This window comes from Aquarana catesbeiana, linkage group LG07 (assembly GCF_042186555.1).
Source record: "Aquarana catesbeiana isolate 2022-GZ linkage group LG07, ASM4218655v1, whole genome shotgun sequence".
Taxonomy (NCBI): Eukaryota; Metazoa; Chordata; class Amphibia; order Anura; family Ranidae; genus Aquarana; species Aquarana catesbeiana.
In genome coordinates this window covers 220,063,311-220,075,839 of record NC_133330.1, presented here as the reverse complement: position 1 = coordinate 220,075,839, position 12,529 = coordinate 220,063,311, and the positions used below count along the sequence as shown (strand labels likewise).

The window sequence follows — 12,529 nt, the reverse complement described above, 5'->3', positions numbered from 1 at the left end:
TATGCTTAGTACTAACCATCCACTTATCATGTGATAAGGCAAACGACACATAACCTTTCCCTGGTCCGCTCAGTTCAATCTGCATGGAGTTGGCTTTCTTTTGGAAGGACAAGAAAAAGCACTCTACATCCCGCTCAGGGTCACAAGAAGTTGGATTCCTTACGCAGAATTTACTGTGGCCACATCCAGACGCGCTGAACTAAAAATATGAATCATATCACTTTAGTCAGACAATCATTTTATATTACATGATATTAAATATCCTGTTAGTTAGAACGAATATATGCAACTTTTAATTCAAATATTACAGGATACTAGAAGTTTAGGGTTTTGAAAACCTCAAACCACTCAATTTTATTCTAAGATTGAACAACGAGCAGGTTTGAGTCAATTTTATTTTTAAATGCATGCTTTTAAACAGTTTTTTGGGTTTTTTTTTAACACGTTTAATACATGACAAATGATTCCCAAAATATTTAATACAGAGACAGCACAGAAGAAGCTGCCTTTTATTATTACAGCGCTGACAATATAGCATCTGTTCAGACCTAGCCATTCCTAGTCCTGGCCATAATAAATATATAGAATGCCAAAATACATTCCTTTTAATAGAATATGGGCAAATCTATCATAAGAGAAAATTATAGGCCACCCATGCTTCTTTTGAAAAGGACAGTTGCCTGGCTGTCATTCTGATCCTCTGCCTTTAATAAATAAAAAATAAAAGTCAATGACCTGACACAAGCATGCAGATCAGATCACGAAAAGTTTGAAGTTTTGATACCCTTTATTGGTCAACTTAAGCAAATAAAGATACAGGCTTTCAGAACAAGTTATCACTTAGTTCGTTTTTTTTATCACAAGTTATCAAAAAAACTAAAAACTTTCCACATTAAAGTGATTGTAAAAGGTTTTTTTTTTAAAATAAAACGTGGTATACCTACATGTTCTGTGCAATTGTTTTGCACAGAGCAACCTGGACCTCCTCCTCTGGGGTCCCCTGCCGGCGATCTTGGCTCCTCCTCTTCTCCAAGTGGCCCTATAGAAAGCCACTTGCCATGGGGCACTCCTGCAGGCTCAATCCCAAGCCGAGCTTTGGGTTTCTATAGGCACGCACACATAGCCCTGGCCCAGTCCCGCCCCCTCCTTACAGGCTTTAACTGACAGCAACAGGAGCCAATGGATCCCACTGCTGCCGAGTCTCCTGTGAGAAGAGAGGAGAGCTGCTGCTGTAGATGAGCACAGCAGTGGATCGAGGTTGGGCTCAGATAAGTTTTTAAAGGGAGGGCTGGGTGGAGAATCTTTTGAAAAATGTTTAACTTAAAGTGTTTGTAACCCCCCCCCAAAAAAAGGGGGGAGCTCCTGTTTACTTATAGCAGGTTAAACAGCACAGAGTTTGTGCTTTCTAACCTGCACCTTTCTAAGCTGTAAAAAAACCAGGCTGATCCTGTCAGTTCCTGTGTCCCCCTCTGTGTACTGACCACGATAATTATGGCTGCTGAGCCCTAAATACCGTGGTCAGTTTACGTGCCTCTGTCATCCGCAGCTCTCACCTCTCCCCCTCCCCCCTCCCCCCCTGCCTGTCAGGTCATTGTGTCTATGTGAGCTGACTCCGCCCCCCTCCTGCCGCTATTAGTAAATACAACTTTAAAAAATGTCACCGCCTGCCCCACTCCTTTATCCAGAGATAACTCACAGTGTAAGTGTTTATTGAAATTGATGCCTCTAAATACCTTGTTCAGATATGCTCAGGCAGGTCACGTGACTCCTACTCCGATCCAGGGCTACAGTGAGAGGGGCTGAGCGGCCACGTGACCTACCGGCAGACGTCAGAGGGAGATCTTGGCCCCTTCCGCTGTAGTCCTGGATCGGAGCTGTAGAGCGGCCGGGAGTCACATTACTGGCCAGAAGATATCTGGAAAAAAAGTATTTAGCATCGATTTCAATAAAAACATATATAGAGTGTGATCGCTAGATAAAGGAGAGGTGCTGCCAGTGAAAGGGGTTTCTAAGGTTAATGCAGAGAATGCATTAAGGTAAAAACCTTTTACCTGTACAACCACTTTAAATTGATTGCTAATGTGGTACAAGACAACTACTTATAAATATCATTCAAATGCAACTTGAGCTTGAGCCAGTTAATCAGTTATACAAGACATCACATTGTACCCGCTGTGTTAGAGCCGACTTGGTTGGTATTGGTAATGCAGCAGTAGTTGAAATCTTTATGACAGGTGGAGGAGTAGTTCGAGAAACAATTGGTCCTGGAATTTTCACCCAGTACATGGAGTATTTTGCAACAACAGTGACTCTAAAAAGCAGGAAAAAAACAATTATAGGTTCAGTATGTGCAAAACATAAAAATATTCTTCATCGTAAAATATAGTGAAGACTTGTATACAATTCTATTTTAGTTTAGCAACCAGCTGACAAACAGCAACACTGTCCTTGAAAAAATGTGTCAGAATTATAGATTATTTCATATATACTTTTAAAGTGAGGAAAATGCCCCATGGAATAAATCTACTCATCAAAAGATTTCTGTCCTCTATTCTGTTCTTGTGAAAATTTAAACTCTGGATTTTCCCTTACTTTCAGTCAAGGTTATACTGGTCGCCAGGACAAATGGAGTGAATCTCCCCAATGGCAATAAAAACCTTACAAGGGAATTGAACCCTTACAACTGTATCCAAAACTAACACAAAAAAAAAAGGTTTTGATTCTAGATACTCTTTAACCACTTTAGGACCACAACACCCCCCAATAGGAGTTTAACATTTTCTGATTTTGGAGATTTGTCAAGTTTTGAACCAAATACATTTTGGCCAATAAAGTCTCTCTTAACTTTTTTTTTTTAAAGGAATGGGGAGGATATGGGGCTTTAATGTGGTAGGATATTGAATACATATACTTTATACATACATAGATTTAAATTAGGAAGAAAAGGGGGACAGAATGACAAATGGAAAATGCATATGGCTTCTAATGATACAAGGTGGTATCAAAAAGTTTAAAGACTAACTCTGTTTACAAGAAAGTACTTTATTTATCTACGTTTATACACCATCACCTTCAAAATTTTCCCTTTGCACAGCAATACGAAGTCTTCGTTTTGAAGCGGGTCAAGCACCTTCTGCGATTCGTGCTGGACCTCTGCAATGGTGTCAAAATGGCAAACCTTGAGCTGGATCTTCATCTTCAGGAAGAGGGTAAAGTCCGCAGGAGCCAAATCTGGTGAGTAGGGTGGGTGCAGAAGTGAAATCATGTTGCTTCCGGCGAGAAACAATGTTTGTTCTAACTTTCTGTCCATGATAAAATAGCAGACGTGATAACGCACATGGTCATAACAGCACCAGTTGCACAGCTCCCGATGTACACAGGCTTTTAGCACACTGACTTATTATGAAGGTCGGCACTCCCTGTGACTGTGTGTGCAGCCCTGTTGCCACCTGTCTCGAAACTTTTGGATACCACCTTGTACATTTAATGAATTGCATTACACCTAAAGATTATCCATAAAGTTTTCCAAGTACAAAGATACCACATAGATGGACTTTCCAGTTCTTTCATAAAGTTAAGTATTACAGTCAATCTTTGTAAGCTGGAAACCTCCCCACATTTTTTTATGTTACATTATGTTGCACAATGCTAAAAAAGAATCTGTATGTGTAAATCCATTCTGTAATACCAACACACTATTATTGCAGGTCTGTAATTGCTAAAAAGCTCAGTGATATTGGGGGAGGGTTACTAAAACTGGTGCACACAGAATCTGGTTACATAGTTAGTTAGGTTGAAAAAAGACACAAGTCTATCTTATTTGGAGCTAAAATCTCTTTTCCTTCAGATGTAAAGAGTGCCCCCTTGTCCTCTGTGATCACTAGATGGACCACTTATTTATTTTTACAGGTTGAGCATATCCCCCCATAATCTCCTCTTCTCAAGAGAGAATAAATTCAGTTTCTCTAATCTTTCCTCATAGCTGAGCTCCTCCCTGCCTCTTATCAGTTTGGTCACCCTTCTCCGCACTTTTAGTTCCCTGATATCCTTTTTGAGAACTTATGGCCAAAACTGAACTGCATATTCCAGATGAGGTCTTACAAATGATTTGTACAGGAGCAAAAATGATGAATCCCTCTCTGGAGTTCATACCTCTCTTAATACAAGAAAGGACTTTGCTCGCTTTGGAAACCGCAGCTTGGCATTGCATGCTATTATTAAGCTTATGATCTACCAAAGCCCCCAGAGCCTTCTCCACCATTGATTTCCCCAGTTGTACTCCCCCTAGTATGTATGATGCATGCATATTCTTAGCCCCCAAGTACAAAACTTTACATTTATCAACATTAAACCTCGTTTGCCACATAGTTGCCCAATTAAACAGTGCATTGAGGTTGGCTTGTAAATTGGAGACATCCTGTAAAGACGTTATTCCACTGCATAGCTTGGTGTCATCTGCAAAAACTGAATGGGTACTTTTAATCCCAGACCCTATATCATTTATAAATATAATAAAAAGTAAGGGTCCCAACACTGAACCTTGAGGTACACCACTGATAACCTTAGACCATTCAGAGTAAGAATCATTAACCACTACTCTCTGAATACGGTCTTTTAGCCAGTTTTCTATCCATTTACAAACTGATCTTTCCAAGCCTGCAGACTTTATCTTACACATTAGCCGTGTGTAGGGACTTGAGTCAAACGCTGTGGTGCAATTGTGAATAGTAACCAATCAGCTTCCAGGTTTTACTGTCAAAGCTTACTTGAACAAGCTCAAGTTAGAAGCTGAATGGCTACTATGCACAACTGCACAACATTCTGTGTGCACCACTTTTTGTAAATGTCCCCCATTGCGTGTGCTTGTGTGAACATTTGTAACTCCTGAATTTAAACCTGTACCAATACGCAATATGGATTTAAAGCAATATGTTCACATACAGGAACTGGACATGCTGTGGAGCATTGCTGGGGGCAATCCAATACACTTCCACCATAGACTTCTTCCTCTTGTTTATCTGACTTACTGCAGAATCCTAAAAAGGAAGAAAACAAGGTATGCAGAGGTTACAGCTTACTAACTGCTGACTCTACCTGTTGACAACTCTCATATACACACATACGCAAATGCGCCAATGACAGTTTTTCAGCAAATATTTACTTTCTACAGTAATGTCAGCACAACACTAATTATTTTCCACAGCTAGTTCAATGAACATTTTCTCCTGCCACAAAACAAGTTACTGCTCATCAGTTATCAAAAGTTTATTTATTCCACTTCGCCAGACATTCCTCATACCCAAACCAAAATCTCCTTCAGGCTACGGTTGCCTTGGAGCCTCAGCTACCAATCGGTGACCAGGCAGCGGCACCCACTTTATGGGAAAAGGCTGGCCGGTTAAAAGTGGGAACTCCGTATGTACACCTCATCTATCTCCTACACCACCAAGAGACTGCAACAACATTGAAGGAAGTTCTGTCTGCTGTGCACTACCCAGCTGCAGAGGGTCAGAGAAGACATCTCTCTGTCACGCCACATGCCTCATAGAAAAAAGGTGGAGAACCTTATCCAACCACCACACTCCTGGCAGGAAACCTGAGCACTGCCTCTTCTTGTTGATTGACAGTAAATGTAGGTCACATTTATAGCCTGGTCCTAGCTCCAGGGTCCCCACAAGCACAATTTAGAGCAGTGTTTCTCAACTCCAGTCCTCTAGGCGCACCAACAGGTCATGTTTTCAGGATTTCCCTCAAATGGAACGGCTGTGGTAAATACCAAGGCAGTGAAACTGATTAAATCACCTGTGCAAAATAATGGACAGCCTGAAAACATGACCTGTTGGGGCGCCTTGAGGACTGGAGTTGAGAAACACTGATTTAGAGGACTAAGATAGGAAACACTAAAGCCTTGTACACACGATCGGATTTTCTGCAGACAAAACCTCTGACTTTTGTCTGCAGGGCATTGCCCGGGAACTTGTCTTGCATACAAACGGCAAGGAATTGTTGGCCAACAAACACAAACGTAGTGACGTACTATGTGGTTTTTCAGCTCCTTAGTGCCACCCTTTGGGCTCCTTCTGCTAATTTTGTGTTAGTAGAAGTTTGATTCACGCTTTTCATTTCACGCTTTTCAGTTCATTTCTGAACGGCCGTTCGTCAACCAGCCATGTTGCGGAATCGGAGGAGATAACGTTATTTATTATTGGCCTTAAATTAATTGCTTTGACCCAAGTCCAGTCCAGGAACAGGAGGAGGAGGATTTCTTGAACCAAAAATTGGTTGTTTTATTAATCGTGACCAATTATGTCATATGCCTTTGCTGCGGGAGCACCTGGAGAATAATCCGGATGATTTTTGGAATTATCTCCGGATGATGGACCCCTGCTTTCACCAACTCTTGGCATTGTTGACCCCTATATTAAGAAGCAGGACACATGCATGAGGCTTTTATTTTATTTTTTGGTTGAATAATGATTTAATTTGGTATATTTTCTAGATTTTTGGATGCATAGAATGCAATTTTTGGTTAAGTTCTATTGGCAGATAGAAAACAAATAAAATTAGACATGCTTTTTTTAATGCACAATAAAAAAATTGTGTAGAATAATACTTGGCTATGTGTTTTACTTCAAATGACAGTTTGGGAGTAGGCAGTTACATTTTAAAAAATACAATGTAATTGTATTACAATGTAATAAATACTATTGTTAATAATGGTGTTGGTGTTGTGGTAACTTGCACCAAAAAAAAAACAAAAAAATAAAAAACAAAAAAAAAAACAAGCATAATAATATTATTCTTGACATCACTAGTAAAAAAAGCCTTTGAAAATTTGTTTGCCATAACTCCATCAGTATCACTATCAAAGCTGCTTCATTTGTATCCCATTAAAGAAGAAGAGAATGCGCTCCATTACAAACGCTAGTTTACAAGACCGACCGCTTCCAGCTCGTCCTTGCTTCCGAGCATGCTTGTTTGTACTTTGGACTTCCGACGGACTTGTGTACACACGCTCGGAAAATCCGTTAACAGACATTTGTCCGCGGGAAAATTTTAAAGCCTGCCATCCAACATTTGTCCGCAGAAAATCTGACAACAATTGTCTGATGGAGCATACAAACGGTCGGATTTTACGCTAACAGCCTATCATCACACAATTCCCGTCGGAAAATCCGATCGTGTGAACGCGGCTTAAGTGTCTTCACAGTTACCTTAGGTAGTCCTGAGGGCTGCACAAAAGCTGCCAAAGGGTCACAGGTTGGGCACCAGGGCCCTAGAATATGCAAAAAATATATGAAAACACTAGGAATGCAAACACTTTTGTAAGAGTTTCAAGTCCAAAAAGAAAAGCCAAGGAATACAACTAAAAGCGATAATAAACCAAAAACAAACATTTGGCCGGCAAGTCTGTTTTTTTTCAATTTACTTTAACCCCTTGGCACTGGCCGCACGCAAATATGCGATCTCGGCGCTGAGGGTCCTACATATTTGCATTAAGTGCAAACAGCTGTACTGAGAGCATACGCAAAGCATTCCTGGAGTCTAACCGAAAGCTCCCTATCGCTGCTTCAGTTTGGATTTGGGTGCGCATGCACGCACGTAACCCCTGGCCACTTCTTCTTTGTCACGCCCACTCGGACACGTCACTGCTAGCCTTGAGACCTGTGGGAGATGTAGTTCACGGTGCAGTGTGGACGATTTCAGTGTTTAAGTGTGTGCTTTTCTCTATTTTTCCAGGCGTGCCCACAGAGAGGGCTCGGCGTGCCGGCAGCGGCACTCGTGCCACGAGTTCGCCATCACTGGTTTAACCCTTTCTTTTCCTTGCTGACCTGGGTACTGTTTTTGAGTTCTTTTACCATTTCCTTTCTATCCTACTTTGCTTTTGTGAGTCTTTCTAGGTCAGGTTGACAATACACGGCACAAGATGATAAAGACATCATTAGGTCAAAACATTTTTCTTCAGATGTATTTGTCATAGGTCACCGTCAAGGTCCAGCCTTCAAAGCAGAAGCTTTGAATCCTCCTCTACGCACCCACCGCTATGTCAGCTGCTCCAAGGAGGGAGCCTGCTGGGGATGCGGGACTCCGGTCCCAGAGGGCAAGACTCTGTGTGAGCCATGCTAAGCCTAGGTGGTGGTGTTTTCCAGCAAATGGAATTCCTAGTGAGGCACGTGGTGCAAGAATACCTTAAAGGGTGGGATACAAGCCACACACAAAGTCCAACAGTCATTGCGGTGTGTTCTCCCACTAGGATGACCAGGAAGAACTGGAACTGCCCCAACCAAGGTAGAGTCTCCTGCAAAGCAAAAGGAAGTTCTGTAAGCACCTTTGTGCTCCGTTTCCACTAGTGCGACTTGTCATGCGACTTTGGACAAATGGGATCGCATGGCAGGTCACAGCCCATTAAGTTCAATGGCACCCGTTCCAATCTATGCAACTTACAGTTGCAGCGACTTTGAGGGGTTCATGTGCTACTTTGATGCGACTTTTGATGCAACTTTGATCCAGAGACTGTAAAGTCAGATAGGGTCACACTCAATCACACAACTTGGAGACATAGCCATAGAGAGAGCGTTCTAAATTCTCATTCTTAACAGAACTAGGGGACATCATTTTGGATAAGTGGAGCAAGATGGCCAAGCTCTATCCATTTAGAGATAAGGATGTGAAGCATCTAAAAGGCTGCCTCTCTAAATGGCTGAGGCCTTGATGAGGCAAGCAAGCATGTCGCTCTGCCTTGGAAGATGCAGTGAATAGCCCGAAAGTCAGCCTGGGCTCTTGTGGCCATATTAAAAAAATTTGGAAATGTGGATGGAGAATGAGGACGCAGTATTCAGGAGCACTTTCAAACTCTGTAGTTCAATTTTGGAGCTGTGTCGGTTTCCATGATAAGGCTCCAAATTACATCGGTCGCATAGTGGCACAGGTTATGCTCTTGTCAGTTACAGAAAAGTGAGTGCTGGGGCTTGGGCTTGCTGTTAACACCTTTAATAGGCGTAGTGTAGCATTCCCTTTTAGGTAGCTTCATCTTTTGGCAAGCTGGATAGTACCATAACCCAGGCCACAGTTGGCAAGTTGAGGTCCTACCTTGGGACCAGCACTGGCTAGGCCGGAAAAGGACAGTCTAGAGAACAAAGTTCAGAGCGTGCGAGGGTCGCACATTTTTACAGACCAGGTCGGGATTTTAAGAAGAGCTGATGAGGGGACCTAATATCCCCTCATAAGTATGCTAAAGCTTGAACTCGGAATCCAAGAAGCTACTGAGTTGGGCTTCAGACTATTGGGACGTCAAAGTGGTCCTTTCGGACTTGCATGGTCCATTAGAAGTCCTCCATCTTCTCGGATTCATTTCCATGGATTTTGCCTCATGCTGAGGTAAAGAAAACATATATTCATGCTTTACGCAAGTCATCGGTGTGGCAAAGGGCTGCTGTGCCAGTCTCTAAATGCAAGAGATTTCAGGGCAGGTGCTCGCTCCTCTTATGGTCATGAAGAGGAACAGTTTGCGGAGGCCGGTTTTAGACCTTGCACACCTGACAATTTTCAGCAAAGGAGAAGTTCTAGGTGGAAACATCGTTCCTGATTCATAGGGGATCCAGCCAGGTGACTCCCTCCCCCTGTAGCTCTGCATCTCCCTCCCCCTCTCACTCTGCGCTTCCCCCTCTCTCTGCGCCTCTATCTCTGCCCCCTCTCTCTCTCTCTGCACCTCCCCCTCTCTCTCTGCGCCTCCCTCTCTCTCTCTCTGCGCCTCCCCCTCTCTCTCTCTCTGCGCCTCCCCCTCTCTGCGCCTCCCCCTCTCTCTCTCTGCGCCTCCCCCCCCTCTCTCTCTGTGCCTCCCCCCCCTCTCTCTCTGTGCCTCCCCCCCTCTCTCTCTGTGCCTCCCCCCCCTCTCTCTGAGCCCCTATCTCTCTCACTCTCTGCCCCTCTCTCTTTGCCCACCTCTCTCTCTGTGCCTTTCTCTCTGCACCTCTCTCTCTCTGCGCCTCTCACTCTCTCTGCACCTCCCTCTCTCTCCCCACCTCCCCGCCCCAAAGTATCTCTCTACCCCCCATTATCTTTATTCACCCCTCCCTCTTCTCTTTCCCCCTCTTGCCAAACCCACTGTTCCCTGGTCCTTAAGTTCCATTCCAGGGTGCCCCAGGTCTTCATACTCCTAGTAATGCTCACATTTCTTTTATGCCCTGTACACACGATCGGACATTGATCAGACATTCCGACAACAAAATACATGGATTTTTTCCGACGGATGTTGGCTCAAACTTGTCTTGCATACATACGGTCACACAAAGTTGTCGAAAAATCCGATCGTTCTATCCGAGCGGTGACGTAAAACACATACGTCGGGACTATAAACGGGGCAGTAGCCAATAGCTTTCGTCTCTTAATTTATTCTGAGCATGCGTGGCACTTTGTGCGTCGGATATGTGTACACACGATCGAAAATTTTATAGCAAGCTCTCAAACTTTGTGTGTCGGAAATTCCAATGGAAGATGTGTGATGGAGCCCACACACGGTCGGAATTTCCGACAACAAGGTCCTATCACACATTTTCCGTCGGAAAATCCGACCGTGTGTACAGGGCATTACAATATTTGACGTTAAGCTGGGATGATAACTTGTTTGGGTATTGTTAATATTTACATGGCATTTATATTGTTTAAATATTGATTGGTTTAGTTTCTAATAGGAGTTTCCATCATATATTAGAGTGTCAGCAAAAAATGCTCTGTGTTAGTATATTTTCCCTGTTTTGTCAGTAAAAACAAAATGGCAACCCTTTTGAGCAGGGGGCTGGGGGTGTGTGGATGGAGAACTTTGCCAAACTGAGTCTTTGCCCCTGACGTGGAGCCAAACTGATGTTTGCCACAGATAGGTATCATGATTATTCAGGCATCCAGTATTTTAAAGCTAGACTTCTGCTTTAAAGTGGTTCTAAAGTCAAACAGTTCATTTACTTTAATGCATTCTCAGCATTAGGATAACAAACTCCCACTAAACTTCCCCCCACCCCCAAAACCCTAAACACGTACCCGAGTCCTCTCAGGCTCCAGCGGTGTCCGGGCTGCAGGTCTTCTCCCTTTACTTCCTGGTCTCACAGGAAGTGAAGCTCAGGCAGCAGTGGGAGCTATAGGCTACTGCTGCTGTCAGTCAAACCTGTCAATTCCGGTTAAGGATGACACGGAGATGGGGGCGGTGTGGCTGAACTGCACTGTATGTGTTTATAGACACATACAGCCCAGCTCAGGAGCGTGCCCACACAGGTGACTCCATAGCACACAGCTTGCTATAGGGACACCTGCAGGATGAAGGAGCAGGGAGCGCTGGTGGGGAACACTATACGATGAGGAAAGGGACCAATCTGTGCAACATCACTGAACAGAGCAGGTAAGTATAACATCTTTTTTATTTTATTAATACAAAAAAGGCTTTATTTAGTGATGCACCGAAATTACAGCAGCCAAAAATTATTGTCTGAAAATAGGGTTATCAACACTGTGGCAAAAGAAAAAAAAATGCCGATAATGCCTGCCAAAAACGCCTGCAATTTTACCTTGCTTACGGTGTGTTTTTTTATAGGTATGCATCAAAAATGCATCAAAAACTCAACACAGGTGCATTTTCTTGCATTCTTACTGCGTTTTCAATAAGGAGGTGCGTTTTTGGTGTGTTTTTTTTTTTAACTGAACAATGCAACTGAATTATGCATTAAGGTGAAAAACCTTCTGTAGTGCAGCAGCCCCCCAGAGCCCCCCTTTTACTTACCTGAACCGGATATTTCCAGCGACCAGCTCTAGCCGCTGTCTTGGGTCCTCATTTGACAGATTGATAGCAGCAGGAGCCATTGGCTCCCGCTGCTGTCAATCAAATCCAGTGACACGGCTCTTGGGGGTGGGGCCGAGTCCTGCTGTCTGTGTCAATGGACGCAGCAGCAGGACTCGGGAGCGCGCTGGCACAAGTGGGGGCACTTGATGCGGTCAGGAGCGCCACTGGGGGGACACCAGAAGAGGAGGATTGGGGCAACTCTGTGCAAAACCCTTGCACAAAGGAGGTAAGTATACCATGTTTGTTATTTAAAAAAAAAGAACCTTTACAACCCCTTTAATTAAAAAGTTGAACACCATACTTAAAATACTTACTTATTTTAATACTTTAAATAAAGGCCTGGATTATTTCCCAAATGTACATAATATATTGGATACTAACATTTATAGTTAAAGTGGATCCAGAGAACATCCGATTGCCTCTTGGGAGGGAGGAGAGAAAATCAGGAAGGAATTTTTTCACCTGCTGTTGCAAATTGGATCATGCTTTGCTGGGGTTTTTCGCCTTCCTCTGGAACAACTGTGGGTATTCGATTGTATATATGGGATTGTGTGATTTTTATTTTATTTTTTCTCTTATTGGTTGAACTAGATGGACTTGTGTCTTAACTATGTAACAATGTAATACAATTATTTATAAAAACGTCGGTTTCGGTCAAGTGCATCCTGAATTTTCGGTACCGCAATTTTCATTTCGGTGCAC

At 43.2% G+C, this 12,529-nt stretch overlaps 1 protein-coding gene across 3 annotated transcripts in view; it reads right to left on the bottom strand.

Annotated features, from left to right (window-relative positions):
- The window catches only part of FRRS1 (ferric chelate reductase 1), a 249,808-nt gene that overhangs the window by 38,203 nt on the left and 199,076 nt on the right, over positions 1 to 12,529 (bottom strand). For all 3 annotated transcript variants that reach the window (XM_073593069.1, XM_073593067.1, XM_073593068.1), the window contains exons 4-6: positions 4,942 to 5,036; positions 2,170 to 2,311; positions 17 to 199 (exon numbers count right to left, since the gene is read on the bottom strand). In XM_073593069.1, coding sequence (XP_073449170.1) covers positions 17 to 199; positions 2,170 to 2,311; positions 4,942 to 5,036 — 420 coding nt within the window. The remainder of the gene's footprint in view (positions 1 to 16; positions 200 to 2,169; positions 2,312 to 4,941; positions 5,037 to 12,529) is intronic.